Source organism: Haliotis cracherodii, unplaced genomic scaffold (assembly GCF_022045235.1).
Source record: "Haliotis cracherodii isolate W230 unplaced genomic scaffold, xgHalCrac1.p SCAF_10, whole genome shotgun sequence".
NCBI lineage: Eukaryota > Metazoa > Mollusca > Gastropoda > Lepetellida > Haliotidae > Haliotis > Haliotis cracherodii.
This window is the reverse complement of record NW_027266265.1, coordinates 6797929-6823904: the sequence shown is the minus strand read 5'-3', so window position 1 is coordinate 6823904 and position 25976 is coordinate 6797929. Positions and strand designations below refer to the sequence as shown.

At 46.4% G+C, this 25976-nt stretch overlaps 1 protein-coding gene across 1 annotated transcript in view; it reads right to left on the bottom strand.

Moving 5' to 3' along the window:
• Positions 1-25976, bottom strand: part of LOC139454007 (uncharacterized) — a 101788-nt gene that overhangs the window by 8784 nt on the left and 67028 nt on the right. Inside the window, exons 35-54 of the mRNA XM_071235479.1 lie at positions 25423-25653; positions 24752-24982; positions 24081-24164; positions 23280-23447; positions 19128-19370; positions 18528-18611; positions 16955-17038; positions 15901-16236; positions 15128-15295; positions 13630-13797; positions 12681-12764; positions 12201-12368; positions 11865-11948; positions 10757-10924; positions 9240-9412; positions 7115-7147; positions 4295-4336; positions 2056-2149; positions 1423-1493; positions 504-606 (exon numbers count right to left, since the gene is read on the bottom strand). Coding sequence (XP_071091580.1) covers positions 504-606; positions 1423-1493; positions 2056-2149; positions 4295-4336; positions 7115-7147; positions 9240-9412; positions 10757-10924; positions 11865-11948; positions 12201-12368; positions 12681-12764; positions 13630-13797; positions 15128-15295; positions 15901-16236; positions 16955-17038; positions 18528-18611; positions 19128-19370; positions 23280-23447; positions 24081-24164; positions 24752-24982; positions 25423-25653 — 2817 coding nt within the window. The remainder of the gene's footprint in view (positions 1-503; positions 607-1422; positions 1494-2055; positions 2150-4294; positions 4337-7114; positions 7148-9239; positions 9413-10756; positions 10925-11864; positions 11949-12200; positions 12369-12680; positions 12765-13629; positions 13798-15127; positions 15296-15900; positions 16237-16954; positions 17039-18527; positions 18612-19127; positions 19371-23279; positions 23448-24080; positions 24165-24751; positions 24983-25422; positions 25654-25976) is intronic.

The following is a 25976-nucleotide window of genomic DNA, read 5'->3' as shown; positions in this document are numbered from 1 at the left end:
GCTCTCTCACAGCAGCCTGTAAATTATCGAGTCTGGACCAGACAATCCAGAAATCATTATTGTGAACAACAATCATGCGGTCGAGATGAGATGACATACAATCAACCAAGTCACAGAGTCTGCCGCCTCTTGACCAGCATAGGCTGCTGGCAACCAATACCAACCCAGTATCCCCACAGGGTGCTGTGAACGGTATTTCAGTCATACACAGCTAGTCTGCTTCATGTGGGAGGAAAGCCCAAAGTGATGCAGGTCTCGGACGTTTACCACTACGGTGAAACCCACGAGCATGGGTATGGTGCTGACAAACCTCACCACCTAATCAGGGAAAACCTGGGATCCAAACCCCAAATCACAGATTTCTGGCATGCCTAAGGGACGCTGCACCTCAGGCAACTTCACCATGCCCCCTGTAAGCAGGAACACAGATAAAACGTGAGTACAATAGACCTGTCAACTCCTTACAAGACAGGTAATCATGTCCTGTTGCTTGTGCCACCTACCTGCTGACTGAGTTGTTGAATATTTTCTATGTTTGATTTTAATCTTGCATGGAGGTCTTCTATTGTGTATACTTTAGATTTGAGTTCTTGATCTTGTTCAATTCTGCAAGAAAAGAAACAAAGTCACAACTCTATTCATCATGAGATGTGGTTCAGAGATGGGGTCATAAGGCTATTCCATTTTTGGTTTACATCATTATTGGTTTATTAAATGGCTTCTTTGTGTTGAAACCACTTACAGTTGGGTAAAAATGGAAAGGATAGGCAAAGTTACAAATTTGACATAGTTATGTATTTATGGCTGGACAAACGTTTGGAACTGAAAGCTTAAGAAATGTTTGGTTACTGAAAGCTTAAGAAATGTTTGGCTACTGAAAGCTTGACGAATCTTAGTAATGATGGTTTGACAAATCTTTGGTAATTACAGTTTGACAAATGCTTGATACAATGGCTTGACAAACATTTGGAACGGGCAGCTTGACAAACATTTGGAACAGGCAGCTTGACAAACATTTGGAACAGACAGGTTGACAAACATTTGGAATGGACAGCTTGAGAAACATTTGGAACGGGCAGCTTGAGAAACATTTGGAACAGACAGGTTGACAAACATTTGGAACAGGCAGCTTGACAAACATTTGGAACAGACAGGTTGACAAACATTTGGAACGGACAGCTTGAGAAACATTAGGAACGGGCAGCTTGACAAACATTTGGAACAGGCAGCTTGAGAAACATTTGGAACGGACAGCTTGACAAACATTAGATGGTTTGGCAAATGCTTTATCATGTCGGCTTCATGAAAATTAATCCTGTTTGGCTGATGAATGCTTGGTACTGTCAACTTGAGAACTATTTCATACTGGCTGGACGAATTACAACTGTTTGGTACTGCTACTTGACAAGTGCTTGTACTCACTCGTGTTCCTCGAGGCGTGACTTGAGCTGGTTGAGGAGCACCTGTTGGTGGGTGGAGTGACTCTGGAGAGCCTGCAGCACACAAAGGTCAGGGTCACATTAACTGTCAGGTCGGGACACTAGCTATTTAGATACATGCATAAAACGAGCTGATCATGCATACACATACAGATAAACAGCGAAAATATACTTAGGGAAAGAATAAGGAAACACTTAGTTTAGACACAGTAAATTGATATGCTGTCATGTTTGCAGCTGGAAACAATGCACACTATCGCATCTCAACTTTTGATTTTGACATGGTGAATTTGTATGCACGCTATTTCAAATGTACTGACAGTAGAGCTATCCCTATATTTCTCATTGTTCCCTTATTTGTTTCCATCAATATACATTCAAATCTTCCTGCCTGCGTGACACAGAGTGTGGACAAACTTGTGGACAAGAACAGTCAGGCATATCCCTCGATACTCAACAATGATAAGTAGTAGTAAATAACCTACATTATACTTCTGATACTGTATGATTCCAAATTCAGTTTTAAAAGTTTCAATCTATATGTGACCTTGCTCTACATTGAAACACAGTGTGTTTAACATCAATCGTACTTCTGCTCTGTGATCACATGACTGACCTTGAACTTGTCTCCCTCTGCTCGCCTCTCCTCCAGTTCTATCCGGATCTTGTTGTTCTGCTTCTGATACTTCTGTACCTGCTCCAGCAGCTGCCTGTAACACAGAGGGCGCCACATGACACAGAGGGAGCCACATGACACAGAGGGCGCCACATGACACAGAGGGCGCCACATGACACAGGGGGCACCACATGACACAGAGGGCGCCACATGACACAGAGGGGGCGCCACATGACACAGAAGGCACCATATGACACAGAGGGCGCCACATAACACAGAGGGGGCGCCACATGACACAGAAGGCACCACATGACACAGAGGGCACCACATGACACAGAGGGTTGCCATATGACACAGGGGGCACCACATGACACAGGGGGCACCATATGACACAGGGGGCACCACATGACACAGAGGGCACCATATGACACAGGGGGCACCACATGACACAGGGGGCACCACGTGACACAGAGGGTGCTATATGACACAGAGGGCACCATATGACACAGGGGGCACCATATAACATAGGGGGCACCACATGACACAGAGGGTGCTATATGACACAGGGGGCACCACATGACACAGAGGGTGCTATATGACATAGGGGGCACCACATGACACAGAGGGTGCTATATGACACAGAGGGCACCACATGACACAGAGGGTGCTATATGACACAGGGGGCACCACATGACACAGAGGGTGCTATATGACACAGGGGGCACCATATGACACAGGGGGCACCATATGACATAGGGGGCACCACATGACACAGAGGGTGCTATATGACACAGGGGGCACCACATGACACAGAGGGCACCACATGACACAGGGGGCACCATATGACATAGGGGGCACCACATGACACAGAGGGCGCTATATGACACAGGGGGCACCACATGACACAGGGGGCACCACATGACACAGAGGGCACCACATGACACAGAGGGCACCACATGACACAGGGGGCACCACATGACAAAGAGGGCACCACATGACACAGAGGGTGCTATATGACACAGGGGGCACCACATGACACAGAGGGCACCACATGACACAGGGGGCACCACATGACACAGGGGGCACCAACTGACATAGGGGGCACCACATGACACAGAGGGTGCTATATGACACGGGGCACCACATGACACAGAGGGCACCACATGACACAGAGGGCACCACATGACACAGGGGGCACCATATGACACAGGGGGCACCACATGACACAGAGGGCGCTATATGACACAGGGGGCACTACATGACACCACATGACACAGAGGGCACCACATGACACAGGGGGCGCCATATGACACAGGGGGCACCTCATTACAGAGGGAGCCAAATGACACAGAGGGCACAGGGGTCGAGTTAACTGCTGTCCAGTAGGACCGTGGCCAGTTAAAATAACAAAGGGCTTGCTGACACGTAAGGTAGATGGCCTGTGTGGCTAGTCTTCTCCGTGTATGTTTAATTTTTTTTAATGGGATCATCTCAGTAGAATGACAACTGGCTGCCATTTCGTTATGTTGTGTACAACAACTTCTTTATTTGATAAAAAATCGCCATCAAATGAGGCAAATGGAAGCCAAGATTTAATCTCCGTCATGGAGAGTAAGGAGTTCAATTTTCAGAACCCCACTAGATGGAACACGAGCTCAGGTTCGGCCACTTCATGGCCTCCACCATTTTGTTGTAGGCCAGTAGGTTTTGAGAAGGGCCAGTAACTCTTAAAAGGTGCAAGCCTTGCTGGATACACACAAATCTTGACTCATGCCACATGATTCAGAGAGGGTGCCACATGATTCAGTGGGCGCCACATGATTTTGAGAGGGCGCCACATGATTCAGAGAGGGCGCCACATGATTCAGAGAGGGCGCCCATGATTCAGAGAGGGCGCCACATGATTCAGAGAGGGAACCGTATCACTCAGAGAGGGAACCGTATCACTCAGAGAGGGCGCCACTTGACACAATATTCATATATGACAAGTGTTCAAGCATTAGCTATTTTCATGAATAGGCAACAGAAAATGAGCTTGACAAATTCAACCAACATCGCAGGTCAACCTGGAGTCTACTGTGAGATCAGTCAGCACATTAACCATTGACCTACATACAGTTATTTCACAGTGGCACATAACCAAAAGGTAAGAATATATTTAAACTATGACATTAGGTTTGCGGTCTACTGACACTAATTAAGTGATGAGGGTATGAATTGAGGTGATGGAGGTACTTACTCCTTCTCGGCTGTCAGGTTCATGATGGCTTTACTCTGCTCCCTGCAAACACATCACAACATGAGCCACCATCCCACACAGTTCATTTCTTTGTTGTCTAACCAGCACTCAGTAACCTTCCATTTATATGACAATGTCAATCGAGAGGGTCCAGACAAAGCATTTAATGATATTGTGAGCAACGATACACATGCAATCAACAAAGTCACCGAGCCTGACCAAACTGATCCATTCGGTCGCCTTTTACAACAAGCATAGGTTGCTGGGGACCAATTCTAACCCTGAATCCCCATGGGGGAGTGAGTGAGCGAGTATGGCTTTAGGCCGCTTTTAGCAATATTCCAGCAATATCACGGCGGGGGACACCAGAAATGGGCTTCACACATTGAATCCCCATGGGTACACTGACATAATGACAGCTAGCCTGGTACACATGTACTTACTATGAGTTTATATAAATATAACGCACTCCTACAACTATTATTCTGTATACTTTCAAAAAACATCTTATAGAAAAAATAGATGTGTACAGGAAAATATTCTCACAAATGGTTTGTTATTACGATTAAGATAAAGTAGTCCTTTTACAAGTTAGAATTAACACTGCTTTTATAAAATGGCAATATTAAATCAGGTTGATTAAATGGTACAAGTAAAAGAAATGAAAGAATACAATGGAAACAGAAGTTAAGAAAGCATATGCAGTAAATGTGCAGTATTTGTGCAGAGTATGTCTGCAACTGACGTGATGCCAAGGAACATCATCATCTCCTGAAGCTGAAGCTGAAGCTGCTGCTGTAACCTTATCTCAGTTTGATGATGGTGTGGCGATGGTGTGGTGTGGTGTGGCGAGGCTGTGGTGTGGTGTGGTGATGGTGTGGCGATGGTGTGGCGATGGTGTGGTGATGATGTGGCGATGGTGTGGTGATGGTGTGGTGATGGTGTGGCGAGGCTGTGGTGTGGTGTGGTGATGGTGTGGCGATGGTGTGGTGATGGTGTGGTGATGGTGTGGTGATGGTGTAGCAATGGTGTGGTGATGGTGTGGTGATGGTGTGGTGATGGTGTGGCAATGGTGTGGTGATGGTGTAGCAATGGTGTGGTGATGGTGTGGTGATGGTGTGGTGATGGTGTAGCAATGGTGTGGTGAGGGTGTGGTGATGGTGTGGTGATGGTGTGGTGATGGTGTAGCAATGGTGTGGTGATGGTGTGGTGAGGGTGTGGTGATGGTGTGGCAATGGTGTGGTGATGGTGTAGCAATGGTGTGGTGATGGCGTGGTGAGGGTGTGACGATGGTGTGATGATGGTGTGACATTGGTCTGATGATGTGTGATGATGGTATGACGAAAGTGTGATGCAAAGTTAGTGATGATTATGAAATATTGGTGTGACGATGGTCAAATGATGGTGTGACGATGACTTGATGGTGATGTAAATGTGAGACAAGAGTAGGTGCAGAGATGACATACACAACCATGTCATTTCCATATTTCTTTCCATCAAAAAATCTTGGTTCTACTTGGTTCAGAAACATGTTAAATACTTCTAACAATGACATTCAGTGCTTCAGTGAAACTAGAACACAATGACAGGTGAAACACCATTGGATCCACAGCCCCCACAACACAGAAACCCATCAACCCATGTCACTCAGCTAGATGGCACATGTCTATACATCAACCGGGCAGCACTAGCAGAATGACAGACATCAATACAGCCATGCAGGAGACAGTGAAGGAAGTATGGTGACCAGGAGTGACAAGGAGGGTAGTGAGAATGACGAGGAAGGTAGCGAGAATGACGAGGAGGGTAGAGAGTGTAACAAGGGGGGTAGCCAGAGTGACAAGGAGGGTAGCGAGAATGACAAGGAGGGTCGTGAGAGTGCCAAAGAGGTTAGTGAGTGTGACAAGGAGGGTAGGGAGTGTGACAAGGAGGGTAGCGAGTGTGACAAAGAGGGTAGCGAGTGTGACAAGGGGGTAGTGAGAGTGACAAGGGGGTAGTGAGAGTGACAAGGAGTGTAGCGAGGGTGACAAGGGGGTAGCGAGAATGACAAGGAGTGTAGCCAGAGTGACAAGGAGGGTAGCCAGAGTGACAAGGAGTGTAGCCAGAGTGACAAGGAGGGTAGCCAGAGTGACAAGGAGGGTAGCCAGAGTGACAAGGAGGGTAGGGAGAATGACAAGGAGTGTAGCCAGAGTTACAAGGAGGGTAGCCAGAATGACAAGGAGGGTAGCCAGAGTGACAAGGAGGGTAGCCAGAGTAACAGGATGGTAGCCAGAGTGACAGGAGGGGAGCCAGAGTGACAAAGAGGGTAGCCAGAGTGACAAGGAGTGTAGCCAGAGTGACAAGGAGGGTAGCCAGAGTGACAAGGAAGGTAGCCAGAGTGACAAGGAGGGTAGGGAGAATGACAAGGAGTGTAGCCAGAGTTACAAGGAGGGTAGCCAGAATGACAAGGAGGGTAGCCAGAGTGACAAGGAGGGTAGCGAGAATGATAAAGAGGGTAGCCAGAGTGACAAGGAGGGTAGCGAAAATGACAAGGAGGGTAGCAAGAGTGACAAGGAGGGTAGCGAGAGTGACAAGGAGGGTAGAAAGAGTGACAAGGAGGGTAGACAGAGTGACAAGGAGGGTAGCCAGTTTTACAGGAGGGTAGCCAGAGTGACAAAAAGGTTATTGAGAGTGACAAGGAGGGTAGCCAGAGGAACAGGATGGTAGCCAGAGTGACAGGAGGGTAGCCAGAGTGACAAGGAGGGTAGCCAGAGTGACAAGGAGGGTAGCCAGAATGACAAGGAGGGTAGCCAGAGTGACAAGGATGGTAGCGAGAGTTACCTAATCTTGTTGCCCAGTTTCTCATTGGCAGCTCTGCAACACAACACAGGTGAGTCAACACAGGAACAGACCTACACAGTAGGTGAACACAAGGCATGCCTAGTAGGAATGGGTGGGAAACTTCAACCAGCGGCCATTACATGGGTTCAGTATTACACAGAGCTTAACTAGTGATCCACCAGGATTAGTGGGTGTCTGTTAATGTTGTCCTAAACCTTAGCAATATTCCCTTGGGTGAGAGCTGATCTGTGTCACACTGTCAGTCAGTTCACACATTGAAACAAGATGGCCATCTTTGTAGTCCAAGCAGAGGTTCATGAGATATACCCCAGATCCTCTCTGGGAGCCATGTCTGTGTACTAGGGACCTATCACACCCATAAGTAAGTGAGTATGGTTTTATGCCACACTTAGCAATATTCCAGCAATATCAAGGCGGGGACAAAAGAAATGGCTTCACACATTGTACCCACGTGGGGAATCGAACCCGGGTCTTTGGCGTGAAGAGCTAATGGCTTTAACCACTAGGCTACCCCACCGCTCAATCAGACCCACAATCCTCACAGGGAGAATAATAATAATAACATCTATTAATATAATCACAAAGTGATTAAGAATTTGGACTTTACAATTTTCGAGTAGGATAACAAGATTCTGTGCTCCAAGTAAGGCTGTTTGGCAGAGAATGTTAAAGTCAACAAAGCATATGGTTGAAGTTTCACACAAACACCCACTAAGAAATCAACATAAAACATTTCAAGCAAACACCACATAAATAAATGTTTTCAGAACCAGTATCACAAACAGAAGTCTAACATGGCAAATATAAAATATATACACAAATTACAACTGACCTCGCCATCAGTCAGGGACTGACAAACAAAATAAAAACATGAAAATCAGCTTTAAACTGCAACAAACTCTCATTCTTAATAAACAAGGGGAAAAATTCAAACCATTCCATGATGCCAACACATGCTAAATCCATCTCAACATCCGCTTTGTACACCAAACCCTGCCTTCACATAAAATATCAACTACAGACTACATGTACCTAATAAGACAAAAAAAGAAGGAAAGAAGACAGGTTTATTCTTTGTTCCCTGTTAATTTAGAAGGAACCATTTGTATTTACAAACATGTTCCCAAAGGTTTCACCCCTAAACAACACCTTTCAGCTTACACTCTACTATCAACAGCTGAGAATGGAATAAGTCTTGGTTTAGAAATTGTTTTTTAAGCAATAATTTATGAAAGCACAGTGAGAGAAATCAGCATAGTTTTAAACTTTTTATTTACTATTCAAAAGTTCACACCCATTTCTTTCATATGACTAGTTAATATGACATGTTATTTTTTCCAATTTTTTTCATAGGGGTATATAGTTAATCTGTCATGTCATGACAGATTAACTACAGTCATGTGAAGAAATCGGGTGTTCCTTAACTTTTTTTGAGTAGTATATTTTGAATTTTTGTAAAGCCAGACAAAAATGATGACTACTGTAGTGTATTCTGTTCCTACTGGGTTATCAGTAGGTGTAGCATAGTTTGGTTTACAAGTCGTATTCTTACACAATTCAACAAACTGCAGCAGACACTGGTTACTCTGAACCAAACACACCTTCATGGCATGCCTACACTGTGTGTAGGCACATTAACGTTGTTTATTGAAGGACTACAGGGCAATTTGGGAGAAGGAAGGGCAATTTGGAGTTCACTTCTCTGGAAGAAGGAAGGGCAATTTGGAGTTCGCTTCTCTGGAAGAAGGAAGGGCAATTTGACATTCACTTCTCTGGAAGAAGGAAGGGCAATTTGGAGTTCACTTCTCTGGAAGAAGGAAGGGCAATTTGAAATTCACTTCTCTGGAAGAAGGAAGGGCAATTTGAAATTCACTTCTCTGGAAGAAGGAAGGGCAATTTGGAGTTCACTTCTCTGGAAGAAGGAAGGGCAATTTGGAGTTCACTTCTCTGGAAGAAGGAAGGGCAATTTGGAGTTCACTTCTCTGGAAGAAGGAAGGGGAGTTTCCTGCTCTAAAAGGATGGAAGGGGAATTGAGAGGTTTCAGACTAAGAGAATAACAAGAGTCTGATTTCTGACATCCACGGCCGCGCTGCATGACACTCACTTCTGCTCCTGCACCCAGGTGTTGACGTTCTGCACCACCAGCTCACTCTCCCGATGCAGGCGGTCTCCGTTCGACCGTGACTCCTCCAACGCCACACGCAGACCCGTGATCTCCTCATTGGCACTGCGGTAGTTCTGCTTCATCAGCTGCAGCTCGCTCTTCAGCTTGTGTGACTGGAACAGAGGATGTGGGGTTTAGGGGGAGCTGTCATCCTTGCGAATACCTACTGACGTTTGTTGACATTTTGTTCTGCAAAGTCACATCGTAATCTGTAACAGACTGAACAGCACTAAATGGGGAATGGTGCAAAATTGTTTTACATGTCCTGAGGATTAATCCAATCAAGGAACAAGGTCTGATATCCCTGACTAATTTAACCAACCCAGAATCTATAGCTATCAAGATGTAACATACCCACACACAACACCCCTGAAGTGAACCATCCCATCATCTACGGGCCACACTGGCTATCAAGACTTAGTCCACCCCATCATGTACCCAGGAATCACCCACCTCGTCCATCATGTTCTTGTACTTCTGTAGACTGGCCATCAAGGCCTATCTACCCCAGTCCACCCTATCATGTACCCAGGAATCACCCACCTCGTCCATCATGTTCTTGTACTTCTCCTGTAGACTGGCCATCAAGGCCTATCTACCCCAGTCCACCCTATCATGTACCCAGGAATCACCCACCTCGTCCATCATGTTCTTGTACTTCTGTAGACTGGCCATCAAGACCTATCTACCCCAGTCCACCCCATCATGTACCCAGGAATCACCCACCTCGTCCATCATGTTCTTGTACTTCTGTAGACTGGCCATCAAGACCTATCTACCCCAGTCCACCCCATCATGTACCCAGGGATCACCAACCTCGTCCATCATGTTCTTGTACTTCTCCTGTAGACAGGCCATCAAGACCTATCTACCCCAGTCCACCCCATCATGTACCCAGGAATCACCCACCTCGTCCATCATGTTCTTCTACTTCTGTAGACTGGCCATCAAGACCTATCTACCCCAGTCCACCCCATCATGTACCCAGGGATCACCCACCTCGTCCATCATGTTCTTGTACTTCTCCTGTAGACTGGCCATCAAGACCTATCTACCCCAGTCCACCCCATCATGTACCTGGAATCACCCACCTCGTCCATCATGTTCTTGTACTTCTGTAGACTGGCCATCAAGACCTATCTACCCCAGTTCACCCCATCATGTACCCAGGAATCACCCACCTCGTCCATCATGTTCTTGTACTTCTCCTGTAGACAGGCCATCAAGACCTATCTACCCCAGTCCACCCCATAATGTACCCAGGAATCACCCACCTCATCCATCATGTTCTTATACTTCTCCTGTAGACTGGCCATTAAGACCTATCTACCCCAGTCCATCCCATCATGTACCCAGGAATCACCCACCTCGTCCATCATGTTCTTGTACTTCTGTAGACTGGCCATCAAGACCTATCTACCACAGTTCACCCCATCATGTACCCAGGAATCACCCACCTCGTCCATCATGTTCTTGTACTTCTCCTGTAGACTGGCCAGCTCCACCTTGATGACAACGGACTCCTCCTCCTTCGATGAAAGTTCCTGGAGCGACTGCTTCTGCTTTTCCTGACTAGAGTACAGATCCGTCTGCAGACTAGTGTACCGCTCCTCGAAGTGCTGAAGCTGTGAACACCAGTGTGTTAACACACTAGACACTACAATCATTGTCCCTGTGACCTATTCCCACCTCAGCAATAACCAGCCACTTGGCTGACCCCTCTTTACCCCTTCACCCACCTGTTTCCAGGTTCATCAACTCATCTTATACAGAGTCAAGCTGTCCACCAACAGATACACTGTTTGGATGACACAGAGCGGTAGATATTGGCACTAGTCCTGTAGTCCTTGCCATACTGCCCAATAGTTAAGGTATCATAAAGACTAAATTTGCCCTTTTTAAGGGTTTTGCTATACGTTATCATTATAAGGACTAGTGGATTAAACCTGTTAGTTTCTACCGCTGATAGTTGTTGATAGTGTGAGTGCTTTCTGTTGCTAAAATTTATCATCGCATCAGCAGTATTTCAGCAACTTATTGAAGCACACTGGCAGAGAAAGATTGAGACGAAACCTGAAGGCAGTCATCAAGCATTGTACTAGTCAGCCTTGGCAGTCATCCTGACCACCCAATACATCCTTCAGATGCCTTAGAAGTTCTAGGAACTCTGATGCTATTAAGAAATCTCTTCCAGCTCCATTTGAGCTTTTCAAAAGAAATAGATTTTTGAAGTATAACAATGAGGATCTATCATATCTCACAAGCTGAAGAAATCATATCATAACATATCAGCTCTACAATGCGTGACAGCGTAGCGTCAGATACATGTTGTAAATACAGTCTGTGTAGGATGTGGTTCTGTGTCTGAACAAGCCTCAAGTATGGCCAATACTGGATGTGCCTCAGATGTAGGCAGTGCCAGATGTGCGTCAGATACAGGCGGTGCTGGACATGTCTTGGATGTGGCTCGGTGTCTGAACAAGCCTCAAGTACGGCAAATACCGGATGTGCTTCAGATGTAGGCAGTGCCAGACGTGCGTCAGATACAGGTGGAGATGGACTTACCTCATCCTCGGTGGCCTTGTTGAGTTCCTGCATCTTCCTCAGCTCATGCTGAAGCTTCCGCATCCGGTCTTCATAGAAGGCGATCTGAGGAGGAACAGTCTCAGTGAGTTGGCTTTGCAAACATTCAGATATATCACTGAATATCACATCTTTGAACAGCGCATCACACATGACTCCTTGGACCCACGAGCCACCTCTAACCAGGATCACATATGAGCAAGGCAGTGCATCTCATACATACAGTGCCATCAAACTCTGTCAATAAGAAATTCTGCTTGTTGAGCAAACTCTAAGTGTATCAATGTCCCACGAATATAGAGTGACCAGTAAGTGTACCTCCTCTGTCATAGACTGGTTCTGCTGCTGGAGTTTGGCCACCTCCGTCTTAAGCGATGCCACGAGGCGGGACTTCTCCCCCAACTGGTCCATGGACTCCTTGTGGTTGCCCTGAACTGTGGTCAGCTGCACCTTCAGGTCATGCACCCTCTGCTCGTTGTCCATCAGCTGCAACAACACACAATCTAACCTAGACCTTCCTTCCATACAAATCAATCAACATCATACCAACAAAAGCAGGGTTCTCATTATTGTTCACACCTGATGCCTTCAGAGCACATGCACATGTTCATGAAGTCTCAGTCCGACTTAATCTTTATGTATGTAGCTGGTCAAAAAAGGCGCATGATAAGCCGAAACCAGAATATGAAAGCTTACACACTGAAACACCATCAGGTTGGCGGTTCAACCTGTGAGATACTTGTTTGAGGATCTACGTTTGACCTTATCCTCTGGTACAGGTAGATGTGGATGCCTCACCTCTGCATGAGCTCTTCTGTACTGCTCCTGTATCTTCTCCAGGTCCGACTGAAGCTGAGACAGAGTCTCCTCGTACTTCGTCACCTGCACACAATCATGAGTATAACCATAAATAGCCATCCTCTTCACTCAGGCTTCACAAGCCTTTAGTCAGCATTTAATAAAAATATTTTAAGCAAATATCATAACAGAGATGGAAAGCCATATGTATGACACTTTACAACAGAAACAGCTGTGTTGAAAATTAGCAATGCCCACATGCATGAGACAGGCATGAGACCACATGCATGAGACAGGGCCTCTGGCATGGGACAGGGCCCAGATGCAGGAGACAGGGGCCACTTGCCTGAGTGAGTGAGTGAGTGAGTATAGTTTTACACCGCTTTTAGCAATATTACAGCAATATCACGGCGGGGGACACCAGAAACGGGCTTCACACATTGTATCCATGTCGGGAATCGAACCCGGGTATTTGGCGTGACGAGCGAACGCTTTAACCACTAGGCTACCCGATCGCCCCCCACTTGCCTGATACAGGGCCACATGCATGAGACAGGGCCACATGCATGATACAGGGCCACTTCCATGATATAGGGCCAAATGCATGAGACAGGGCCACTTGCCTGATACAGGGCCACATGCATGATACAGGGCCACTTCCATGATATAGGGCCAAATGCATGAGACAGGGCCACTTGCCCGATACAGGGCCACATGCATGAGACAGGGCCACTGGCATGATACAGGGTCCTCTTCTGGCAGACTGACACCTGTTCATGTTACAAGCATTACAGTCAGCACCTTCCCAGCTGTAAGCTGATACCCTTCTAGAAGGACTGAAACCTTTCTGACAGGGTCTGGCTAATGTTGCCAGCCTAGTGGCCTGAGAGATCTGTTCCCATCAGGTACCATGTGGGCTTGCTTTTCTGTCTCTGGCCGGACTACCTACCTCGTGTGAGTGATGGACGCTCTGCTTCTGGGCAGTCTGGAGGTTCATCTTGGCCACACGGAGCTGGCCTTCTCGCTCTGCTAGCTCCTCCTTCAGCCCACGCAACTTCTGCTGGAGGTCGTCTATCTCTGCCCGCAGTCGCAGGTTCATCTCATCTTTCTCCTGGAGCTGTGAGGAGAGATGGGGAAAATAATATTTGAAACCACACTTAGTTGCCTAATGACAGGTACATCGTAGCACAGGGATGTAGTGCCCCAGCATTTACATCTGTAATAGTAATGATAACTTTCATATCACATGTGTAAGACAATGCTCACCCTCTGTACCATAAACAGGCTCCCAACTAACCCTCTGTGCCATGTCATGGCACTCAACCCTGTCTGATGTTGCTGCCCCAATTCATCATCTGCGCCATGTCACGGCCCTCCCACTCATCCTCTGCAACACATTGCCCACTCATGCTCTGTGCTGTGTCACAGCCCCTCAACTCACCCTCTGTGCCATGTCATGGCCCTCCCACTCACCCTCTGTGCCATATCACGGCCCTCCCACTCACCCTCTGTGCCATGTGGCGGCCCCTTCCACTCACCCTCTGTGCCATATCACGGCCCTCCCACTCACCCTCTGTACCATGTCACGCCCCTCCCACTCATCCTCTGTACCATGTCACGGCCCTCCCACTCACCCTCTGTGCCATGTGGCGGCCCCTCCCACTCACCCTCTGTGCCATGTCATGGCCCTCCCACTCACCCTCTGTGCCATGTGGCGGCCCCTCCCACTCACCCTCTGTGCCATGTCATGGCCCTCCCACTCACCCTCTGTGCCATGTGGCGGCCCCTCCCACTCATCCTCTGTACCATGTCACGGCCCTCCCACTCACCCTCTGTGCCATGTGGCGGCCCCTCCCACTCACCCTCTGTGCCATGTCACGGCCCTCCCACTCACCCTCTGTGCCATGTGGCGGCCCTCCCACTCACCCTCTGTGCCATGTGGCGGCCCCTTCCACACACCCTCTGTGCCATGTCACGGCCCTCCCACTCACACTCTGTGCCATGTGGCGGCCCCTCCCACTCACCCTCTGTGCCATGTCACGGCCCTCCCACTCATCCTCTGTACCATGTCACGCCCCTCCCACTCATCCTCTGTGCCATGTGGCGGCCCCTTCTACGCACCCTCTGTGCCATGTCATGGCCCTCCCACTCAACCTGTGCCATGTCACAGCCCCTCCCACTCACCCTCTATGCCATGTCACAGCCCCTCCCACTCATCCTCTGTGCCATGTCACAGCCCCTCCCACTCACCCTCTGTGCCATGTCACAGCCCCTCCCATTCATCCTCTGTGCCATGTCGCGAGCCCCTCCCACTCATCCTCTGTGCCATGTCACCGACCTCCCACTCAACCTCTGTGCCATGTCACAGTCCCTCCCACTCATCCTCTGTGCCAAGTCACAGCCCCTCCCACTCATCCTCTGTGCCATGTCACCGACCTCCCACTCACCCTCTGTGCCATGTCACGAGCCTGCTTCTGGTACTGGTCAATGTCCTCCTGCAGCTCGGCCCCCATCTTCTTGCTCTGCCCCAACTGCCTGCTGGTGTCCTGGTGACGGTCCCTCTCCCCCCGGAGTTCCGTCTGAAGCTGACCCAGGATCACGTCCTGCTGCTCCACCTGGTGGAAGAGTCAACTCAAGATCCAGACAAGGTACACAGAAACATATTTTGAATCATGAGTATTCAAATTCTACTCTAATGAATGACAAGTGACTGCACTAACCATTTTGGGAGCAAATGAAACATACCATAGAAGTTGAAGACTGGGTACTGTTGAGATTATGAGTGAGTGAGTTGGATTTAGCACCGCTTTGAAAGCTGAGATTAAGAAATTATTAGTTTGAAACATACAACATAACACCCTTCTATCTGATCAACTAACTCCTCCATCTTCGACTACAACAGGGTCAAATATCAGTTAGTACTCTGCCATGAAGAGACATATTCTTAAGCACCATATCAAGTATTTAAGAGTTGTTCAGGAGTTCAGGAGACCCAAGTGACCAGTGTATCCAGCTGGTGAAGAGTGAATGCCTGTGATTGAAACTAACAGTCCACTAGCCCAAGTCCACTAGTCATAATGATAACATATAGCAAAACCCTAATTTATAGCAAATTTCTACCAGTTCTCATGATACATCTATAAGGCAATTTGGCAAGGACCATAGGATTAGTGTCAATTTCTAACCCTGAAATGTGGCTCCCCAGTAACGAGTAGCTCACCTGATCGGACAGCATCTTCTCCTGTTCCCGCGACCCCTCTAGCTCCACCTCCACCTTGTGCGCCTGCTGCTTGTACGCCAGCCCTTCCTGCACCGCCGTATGATGCTCCTCCTTCGACACCATCAGGTCCTTCCGCAGCTTGTCGATCACAGACTTCTGCTCCGCGATCTCCTCCTCATAGCTGGCGCAGCGTTCTCGCAGTGTCTTCAGCTCGGCCTGCAGCTTCCTGTTGACCTGCTCGTGTCGGACGACCTCAGTGACGCGCTGACTCAGCTGGTCCTGAGTGGTCTGGAGGCTCTGCTCCATCAGCATCAGCTTCTCCTCGTGATGGGCAAGCTGGGGACAAATACAAGTGAGGGAGTGCATGGTTAATAGTGCATTTCAGCAGCACATCACAGTCTCTCATCAAAATGTGTGAGAAAGCTCAAAGTCATGGGTGAGCTGCAACGCGAAAGACTGAGTGCAGAATATCTTTTATATCACAAAAATTCAGTTTGAGGATAGCCCTACAACATGGGCAAGAGGGGTGAGAGAGTGTTTGAGCAGTACTTCAGTTGCGTCACAGCATGATGTGGCAGGTGGGCCCAACATAATTGACAAACTGGTAAACAGAGGACACTACATCACCAGATCTGCCTCTTGGAACTAAAAATACTGCTACTCTGTGACGATATAATCATCACTGAAATTGTCTCAATAAAACTTCTAGCTTAAACCATTGCTATTGAGTAATTGAGCTGAGCTCCTAAATAAGATGCAACGAAAACCCTGAAACCCTTACGAGACATGATTTAACATTACAGGACATCCTTGATTCATTAATCTGGAAACATGTCTACTTGGAACAGATAAACAGGGTCTAATAAATTTCCATTCTTCTTGTGAAATAATTATGTTGTTCCATGGATTAACTTGACTTCACAGGCTCTGACAAGTACCTGACAAAATGGATGTATGTTAGTTGTGTAAAGACAGTAGAAGAAGTATATCAAAGTTAGTTCTCCAGAATGAGGTCACACAGGTATGTGGACTCTGTAAAGGTCCACGACCTCACCTCTTGAGCACAGTCTCTGTACTGGGACCTGGCCTCCGTCATGTCCGTCTTCAGCCGGTCCACATCACTCTGCAGCTCCTCGATCTGAAGACAAACACAGTTCTCATCATGTCACTGTTACATCACTGTTGCATCCCCACAAGGAGGTCCATGGCAAGAACTACGGCAATGTCAGTATTTGTATGTAGCAGGGTGTGGAGTCATCTGTTTTACAATCTCATTAAAATCAGACCTTAGTTCACTAACGCTAAACAATAATCTGGAGACATCCCATTAGGGGTCCCACAAAGGGTGAGTCACAACGACCTTTCATCCGACCATTCAGACTTACCAGATTATGAAAGTGACAGTCAGAATGTGATTTCTAATCACCTCGAAAACATTAACACCCCCGGGGTATTCCGAACGATAGTTACGGGTTTAACGACCCAATCCATACAATCTAGACTATCTATTAGCCATTGCAGAATGTTCTTTTGTTCAGGTTTCAAATTTGTAATGGAGAATTTGTCAAAATATGTTTTGAAGCGTAGTCGCCAATTTGAAATTAGTGCCGTAAAGCTGGAGAAAGCTGCCTTCTGATTGGTCATTCCATTGGTCGGTCAAAGTTCGCACAAGGTCGGTCTGACGTGACCCATAATGGGATGTCCTCAGATCTTTGTTTAGCGGTAGCGAGAACTAAGATTTGATTTTAATGAGATTGTCTGTTTTAAAGTGAGTGAGTGTGTGTACTGGGCAGTACAGCTACAGAAGGTGTGGTGTAGGCATGTTCATGACACTGGCTGTAGTACCCAGAGCATGATGGAGTGAGTGAGTGAGTAAGTGAGTGAGTGTGTGTACTGGGCAGTACTGCTACAGAAGGTGTGGTGTAGGCATGTTCATGACACTGTCTGTAGTACCCAGAGCATGAGTGAGTGAGTGAGTGAGTGAGTGAGTGAGTGAGTGAGTGAGAGTGTGTGTACTGGGCAGTACTGCTACAGAAGGTGTGGTGTAGGCATGTTCATGACACTGTCTGTAGTACCCAGAGCATGATGGAGTGAGTGTATGAGTGAGTGTGTGTACTGGGCAGTACTGCTACAGAAGGTGTGGTGTAGGCATGTTCATGACACTGTCTGTAGTACCCAGAGCATGATGGAGTGAGTGAGTGAGTGAGTGTGTGTACTGGGCAGTACTGCTACAGAAGGTGTGGTGTAGGCATGTTCCTGACACTGGCTGTAGTACCCAGAGCATGATGGAGTGAGTGAGTGAGTGTGTGTACAGGGCAGTACAGCTACAGAAGGTGTGGTGTAGGCACGTTCCTGACACTGGCTGTAGTACCCAGAGCATGATGGAGTGAGTGAGTGAGTGTGTGTACAGGGCAGTACTGCTACAGAAGGTGTGGTGTAGGCATGTTCATGACACTGGCTGTAGTACCCAGAGCATGATGGAGTGAGTGGGTGAGTGAGTGAGTGAATGTATGTTCCGGGCACTATGCCATATTCGGTAGTGTTACAGCTACAGAAGCTGAGCTGTAGGGGTGTCTTGTACACTGGGTGTGGTACTGTTTGAGTGTGATACTGGATCTGGTACTGACCGTGCTCTCCGCCTGTCTCCGTGCCGTCTTCACCTGGTTCAGGCTGATCTTCAGTTCATGGATGGCCAGCTCCAGCTTCTCAATCTACAACACCATCACTCCGTCAGTCAGCAAGGAGGCAGCAGCACACCGGTAAAATGTATGACTTCCACATCATGCCCATTGCCAGAGCAAGGAATACAATGTGACGAGGATGTTTTTTCACAAAATTACAAAACAAGACTGAACCTCTAATAAGAGGTACTTCAAGGCCATAGTTTCAGATTCAAGTTCATAATGCAAAGCAGATGTGTTCAACATGGATAGCACTACCTCAACCTAAAGCAATCTGATGTCAGTGATTATTGGGCCTCTAAACTGAGTGATGTCCAAAAAACATATCAATACGTTTTCACTGAAGTTAGTATCAACTTATGACAAGTTAGTATGGATGTCTTCATTACTGCAATTAATGTGATATAGATGTAGTTCTCAAACCAAAACAACAAACATGAGCATGAGAGACAAACAACTTCATCGATGTCAAGTGCATATCTAGTGTCCACACTAGGTAGCCATTGTGGCCACCTGATCCCCCCAGTTGACAGCAGCATGTCCTACCTCGTCCACCTTGTTCTTGATGTCATCCCGACATGCCAGGATCTCGCCCTCGTTCCGCTTGATCTGTTCCTCCTTCCTGTTGACTTCATGGTCCAGCGACTCGACACGGCTCTGGGCTTCTGAGAGCTGTCGCTGCAGTGACGTGATGGTGTCCTCTAACCTCTCCGTGTCCGTCTTGTGGCGCTGGTGAGCAGACGCCAAACTCAGCTGCAGCTGCTGGATGTTCTGTTCCAGACGGGTGATCTGTAACCCGGAGCAACGGAACATATACATGACACTTCTGGTGGAAACACAACATGGAACATACTACCATGTCATTCTTGATAGAAACACATCACAGATGACGCTATTACCCTCCTGGAATAGCCAGTAAACACCACACAGACGATGCTAGTACCCTTCTGGAATAGCCAGTAAACATAACACAGACGATGCTAGTACCCTCCTGGAATAGCCAGTAAACACAACGCAGATGACGCTATTACCCTCCTGGAATAGCCAGTAAACACAACGCAGATGACGCTATTACCCTCCTGGAATAGCCAGTAAACACAACGCAGATGACGCTATTACCCTCCTGGAATAGCCAGTAAACACAACACAGTTGACGCTATTACCCTCCTGGAATAGCCAGTAAACACAACACAGATGACGCTATTACCCTCCTGGAATAGCCAGTAAACACAACGCAGATGACGCTATTACCCTCCTGGAATAGCCAGTAAACACAACACAGTTGACGCTATTACCCTCCTGGAATAGCCAGTAAACACAACACAGATGACGCTATTACTCTCCTGGAATAGCCAGTACACATAACACAGATGACGCTATTACCCTCCTGGAATAGCCAGTAAACACAACGCAGATGACGCTATTACCCTCCTGGAATAGCCAGTAAACACAACACAGATGACGCTATTACCCTCCTGGAATAGCCAGTAAACACAACACAGATGACGCTATTACCTTTCTGGAATAGCAAGTAAACACAACACAGATGACGCTATTACCCTCCTGGAATAGCCAGTAAACACAACACAGTTGACGCTATTACCCTCCTGGAATAGCGAGTAAACACAACACAGATGACGCTATTACCCGAGAATAGTCAGTAAACACATCACAGATGACGCTATTACCCGAGAATAGTCAGTAAACACATCACAGATGACGCTATTACCCTCCTGGAAAAGCCAGTAAACACAACACAAAACATACTGTCATACATTTTCTGGGACAATGTACACCGTCAATACTTACAGAATCTCCATAACTAGCAATGACATCCCAAAAGAGTCATGTTGTAATATCAGCATCCACAGACACAATACACTTTCTGCTGTGTGTGACATGTCATTACCATGAAGTAATCCTACATCAGAGGAAACACTGAGAACAACCACGATACCATGCAACCACTACACTTGTTTTCAACAACTCTACATGCCTGAATACACTAACATCTTCAATGCTAACCCCACATACACACTTTGTTTACAAAGTACTCCTTGGAGAGTTGCTTTTCCAAACCAAATGAAGTCTTAAAGTCAACTTCTTCTCACATTAAAGTGTAAATAGAGTGCAGAGGAGGCTCTACCAACCGTTATCAGAGCTTCAGCTTTAAATATTTCCAGTTCCATCTTTCACACATGTTCACCTCGGCAAAAAAATATTTTGGTATCCCAATTGCCCAACAACCAACAATGGACCCAGCCTTCAAACACATTCTCATACTAACTCCTGAATACTAGGGAAAGACCATTTAACACAAGGGGGTGTCAGGTTGTGAGCAAGACCAGACACGTTTGAGCAGCGAGATCGGTGACAGATATGAAGGTGATAACTGTCATAAATCCACACAGTATATCCCCTGTTTAATGTGCTTCAGCCAGTGACTGTTATCTCACTCTTGTCTGCTTGATGACAGACCACAAACACCTGCCTACCCCCCTGTCTTGTCAATGGGAAGGATGTAGGTCAGCCATACAGGCAGTGGCAGTGTTAATGTTCCTCTATTGACACTGCCACAAGGAGTAACTACACTTTCTTATTCATGAGGTGCAGTGGACGCTTCTCAGTCACGGCAGTGCCAGATATAAGTGAGAATGTTAAAGGAATGTTTTCAATGACCAGGGAGTTGTAAGGAAACCTGATCATTGCTTTCCAGACACTGGGTATGACCAGTCAAACATGCCCTCTCCCTCTGGAAGGAAAGGGCCTCATTATGCTGCATGGAGGGCTGTCGAGTGCCACATTATAACACAACAAAGGAAGAAGGCTTGATTAATCTACAGACACTAGTCAGCTTATTTCTACTGAGACTAAGAGTCAGGTGGTGGGTAGGCTTTTGGTTAGCTTGTTACATGAAAGACAAAAAGGCGATTCCATACAGACACCATGAAAAAGTCACAGTGCTATGACTGTTGAAAATATTGAAATATTTGAGATTTCCCTAATACTTGAGATTTCCGTAATACTTGAGATTTCCTTAATATTTGAGATTTCCTTTATACTTGAGATTTCCTTAATATTTGAGATTTCCATAATACTTGAAATTTCCTTAATATTTGTAAATGCCTACAAGACAGTTCTTTTCGAAGAGCTAGAAATCATGCAGTGACAGTGAAAACTCTGGTGAACACGGAGGATGTTCAAAGCCACACTCATGCACTGCAGCCATGGTGACAACAGACATATACACAAGTGCACTGTCCTCGTCAATCAACACATTTTCCATGACATTTGGCCTTGATATTCTCACGCAGTTGCCTGAGCAGTTTAGCACAATATCGGCCATAAATGTTCGGATCTTTCAGGAGGTAGTCCATCAGTAGGATTTCTTTGGAATCCCAGAAAACGAAAGCCATCACCTTGTCAGCTGATGGAACAGACTTTGTCATCTTCAGGGAGACATTGGATTGCTCAGCTTCCACTGATAGTGGTGAACCCAAGACTCATCCATGGTTACAAATCTCTCAGCGATATCAGCTGGGTATTCTTCAAAATAACATGAATTCTCACATGAGATAACGCACTTGGAGTGTTTCTGAATAGGAGTCAGAAGCCCCTAAAACTTTGTCATGCTCAATTCATTCCTCAGAATCTCAACTGTCTCATGAGATTTGCCTAGTATGCCAGCTGTACTGGTTAAGTGACTAGGACACTGTCATGAATTAGGATCCATCCATCCCATATTTACAATCTTCTATTGGAATGCAATATTTCCCAAAACAAATGCATCAGCTAGATCACAGCAACACTCAAAGCTAAAAATAACAAAAAAAACCCAACATTTCAAAATGATGCCTTGTAGCCTCAAGTGTGATTTTTCTGATAAACACATCCATACTTATTACTGACACTGAAACCTCTCTCAACCTCTCTCTGTACAGTGAAACCTTCTTAGTTCGGACCCTGCTACTCTGGTCAACCCCACATTCTTGTCAAACACTGTGATGTTGAAATATCCTTCTACATTCCACTAACCAATTGAAACGTTAATGCATGGTGTTGAATTCCGACATTGAAACATTACGGTTAGCAATATCAGCTATATCACGATGGCCATTAAAGAACAAAGTTGGAAAAAAACAATGGTTGATATTATGAATCACTGCCAGATGGTCCCAAAAGGATATACTGATGGCTGAAAAGGGAGTCCCCACAAGGATATACTGATGGCTGAAAAGGGGGTCCCACAAGGATATACTGATGACTGAAAAGGGAGTCCCCACAAGGATATACTGATGGCTGAAAAGGGGGTCCCCACAAGGATATACTGATGACGGTAAAGAGATTCCCCACAAGGATATACTGATGGCTGAAAAGGGGGTCCCACAAGGATATACTGATGACTGAAAAGGGAGTCCCCACAAGGATATACTGATGGCTGAAAAGGGGGTCCCCACAAGGATATACTGATGACGGTAAAGAGATTCCCCACAAGGATATACTGATGGCTGAAAAGGGGGTCCAAAAAAAGGATATACTGATGTCTGAAAAGGGGGTCCCCACAAGGATATACTGATGACTGAAAAAGAGGGTCAACACAAGGATATACTGATGGCTGAAAAGAGGATCAACACAAGGATATACTGGCACATCTGTGACACAAAACATACTACAGAGACAAAAGTATGTAGGGCCTACCTCCATATTGGCACTAGCCTTCTGGTCCTTCGTGATGGTGAGTTCTGACTGGAGGTCGCTGATCTCATTCTGAAGGTCTGCGATGTGTCGGGCCTTGCTGTCCAGGTTGTTCCTTGTGTCATCCAGGTCGTACTCCAGGCGGGAGATTCGCTCCTCTCGCTCTTGGAACTGAACAACACAGCAGGGGTTGGATATATAGAGGATATATACACTGCAGCGTGAGTTAAATGCATATCTATGCACAACACAGAGATATATAGTCTATACAATATACAGCATGAGTTAGATAGAGTTCTGATATTTATGTTTTCTCATCAAGTAAACTGACAAAGCCATTCCCCCTTTTCATCACCCAAATACAACCTGCACAAGCATGAAATAAACATATCCCCTGCCCATATAAAGTCTGGTTGCTATGGAAACTCAAAAATAATTTTTTCAAAAATCCCAAACTATCAAAAGGCATCAGTTTACGACTAGACCTATCCATGTTCCAAGTTTGGTGAAGAAATATCAGACGTTTTCAAGATCTGCTCCTGAAAGCACAACTGCCATTTTCCGTTTTAGTCCAAGTTGTTGTCATGGAAACTCAAAAATTAAATTTTTCAAAAATCCCAAACTGTCAAAAGGCAGCAGTTCACCACCAGGCTTATTTTGGTTCAGATATCTCTACTGCTTTTTGAGTTCTTCTCCGGAAATGAAACATGACGGACAGATGAATAGCACCCATTCCTACAAGTAATAAGTAACCAAGTATGAAGACAAGGTGCCTGATACCATCAACTGAAAGTAAGGCATTACCTCCTGGTCAGTGTGGCTGTGTTCTCCCTGGTAAGACAGCAGATCATTCTCCAAGTTCCTCGCCTTCTCCTCGTTCTGATGAGCCTGAAATACCACAACACAATCAAATAACTCTCCAGACTCTCTAAGACTTTATCTGGGGGGATCCAGGATTCAAACTCACCTGCTCCTGAGCATACTAAGGGACATAACTCTACACAGAAAACTGCAGCACCTTGGGGACCTTAGCCATCAGAGACCCTGGGTCAGTAAGGGCAGTGCATCAAACCTCAGGGTCAAGGACACACTAAGTATCAAGGCTGTCGAAGGAATCTGTTGACTATCCAGGAATCTCTCTTCAGGAAATTTGGCCATCAGAGTCATTGCAACCATACGCATGAAGGATTTGGACCAAAGATTGTTTGTTTGTTGTTTAGCACCGTGCTCAGCCATATTCCAGCTATATGACGGCCGTCTGTAAATAATCAAATCTGGACCAGACAATCCAGTGATTGGCATCATGAGCATCGATCTATGCAATTGGACATTGATAAAGTGCTCTTTGTGCTGTGACTGTTGTAGTTGTGAGAATGGAAGTTAAAATGGTAGCAAGACATTCACTTTGTGCAGGTGGTCTATGATGCCCAATACTCCATGAGGAATGTATCTACTTCTTGCTGTACACTACTCACCTCATTCTGGGAGTCCTGGAGCCTCTCTCTGAGGTTACGGACGTTCTCCTCGCTCTCCCGGACGCGGTTGTGGGAGACGGAGAGGTCCTCCTGCGTGGCGTTCAGCTCCTGGGTGAGCTGCTCGATGACGTCCTCACACTTCTGCACCTCCCGCTTGGCCTCGCTGTACATCTTGTCCAGGTTGTCCAGATCCGACTTGAGGCGGTCAATGTTCTGCTCCTTCTCCAGTTCCTGCACAAAGATGCAGTTTGTTTGTATGCTAACATATCAGGGTTCACAAAAATCAGTTGTGCCCTAGGGTCACAAAACAACAGAGTATTGTTTCCGTCATCCGGATGGCATTGTTGACGTTATTCGAATCTTATTGTGACGTGAGTTGGAATGACGTCACACTAGAAACAACGTCATAGCTGAAGATTGTTGACATCATGCAACAAATTGACGTCTTTATAATAAACACTATAATCTATGTAGACATCTTTTTCGGTTATAAATTAATTATTCGCGTTCGCGAACATTAATCTTCGCGTTCATGTCATACTATGTTTACGACACTCGTGCCTAAATTCCGGTATTTAGACACTCATGTTGTAACATACCATGACATGAACACGAATATAATATCCTCTTTTTATGTCCTACTTATTCCTGACTATCATCTGTACACTCACCCTGCCCCTGCTGTCCTGTAACTTGTCCTGCAGCCCCTTCATCGATGTCTCCAGATGGTCGATCTGCGTCATGCACTGGTTGTACTTCATCTTGTAGCTCTCCAGACTGAGCAGCAGCTGGTCGCCGTCATGCTTCGCCGTGTCCAGCTGGCTCTCCAGCACCACAAGCTGCTGCCGACTCTCCGACAAACACACATCCTGCTCCGCAATGGAATCGGCCTGACGCCGCAGCTGAGGAGGAAGTGAGAGATGGTTTTACTTCACGTTCTTACAGCAAGATGGCAGACATGGGACAAGAGTTAAGAGTAAACATATTGAGAATCAAACCTACATCTTATGCAGGACTAGTGAACACACACCTCACAGGGCTACAGCAATTCAAAATCCTCATCCTCCAATTCAGATCCTGTACATCTGACACACATACTGGACAAGGCTATCATGGTCATATACACAACAGGTAAGCTGCAAAGCTGACCAAATAACACATCTCAACAATTAAATATTTCAAAGAATCAATTCTGGGAGTAGCTCATAATTTCTTATGGAAGATG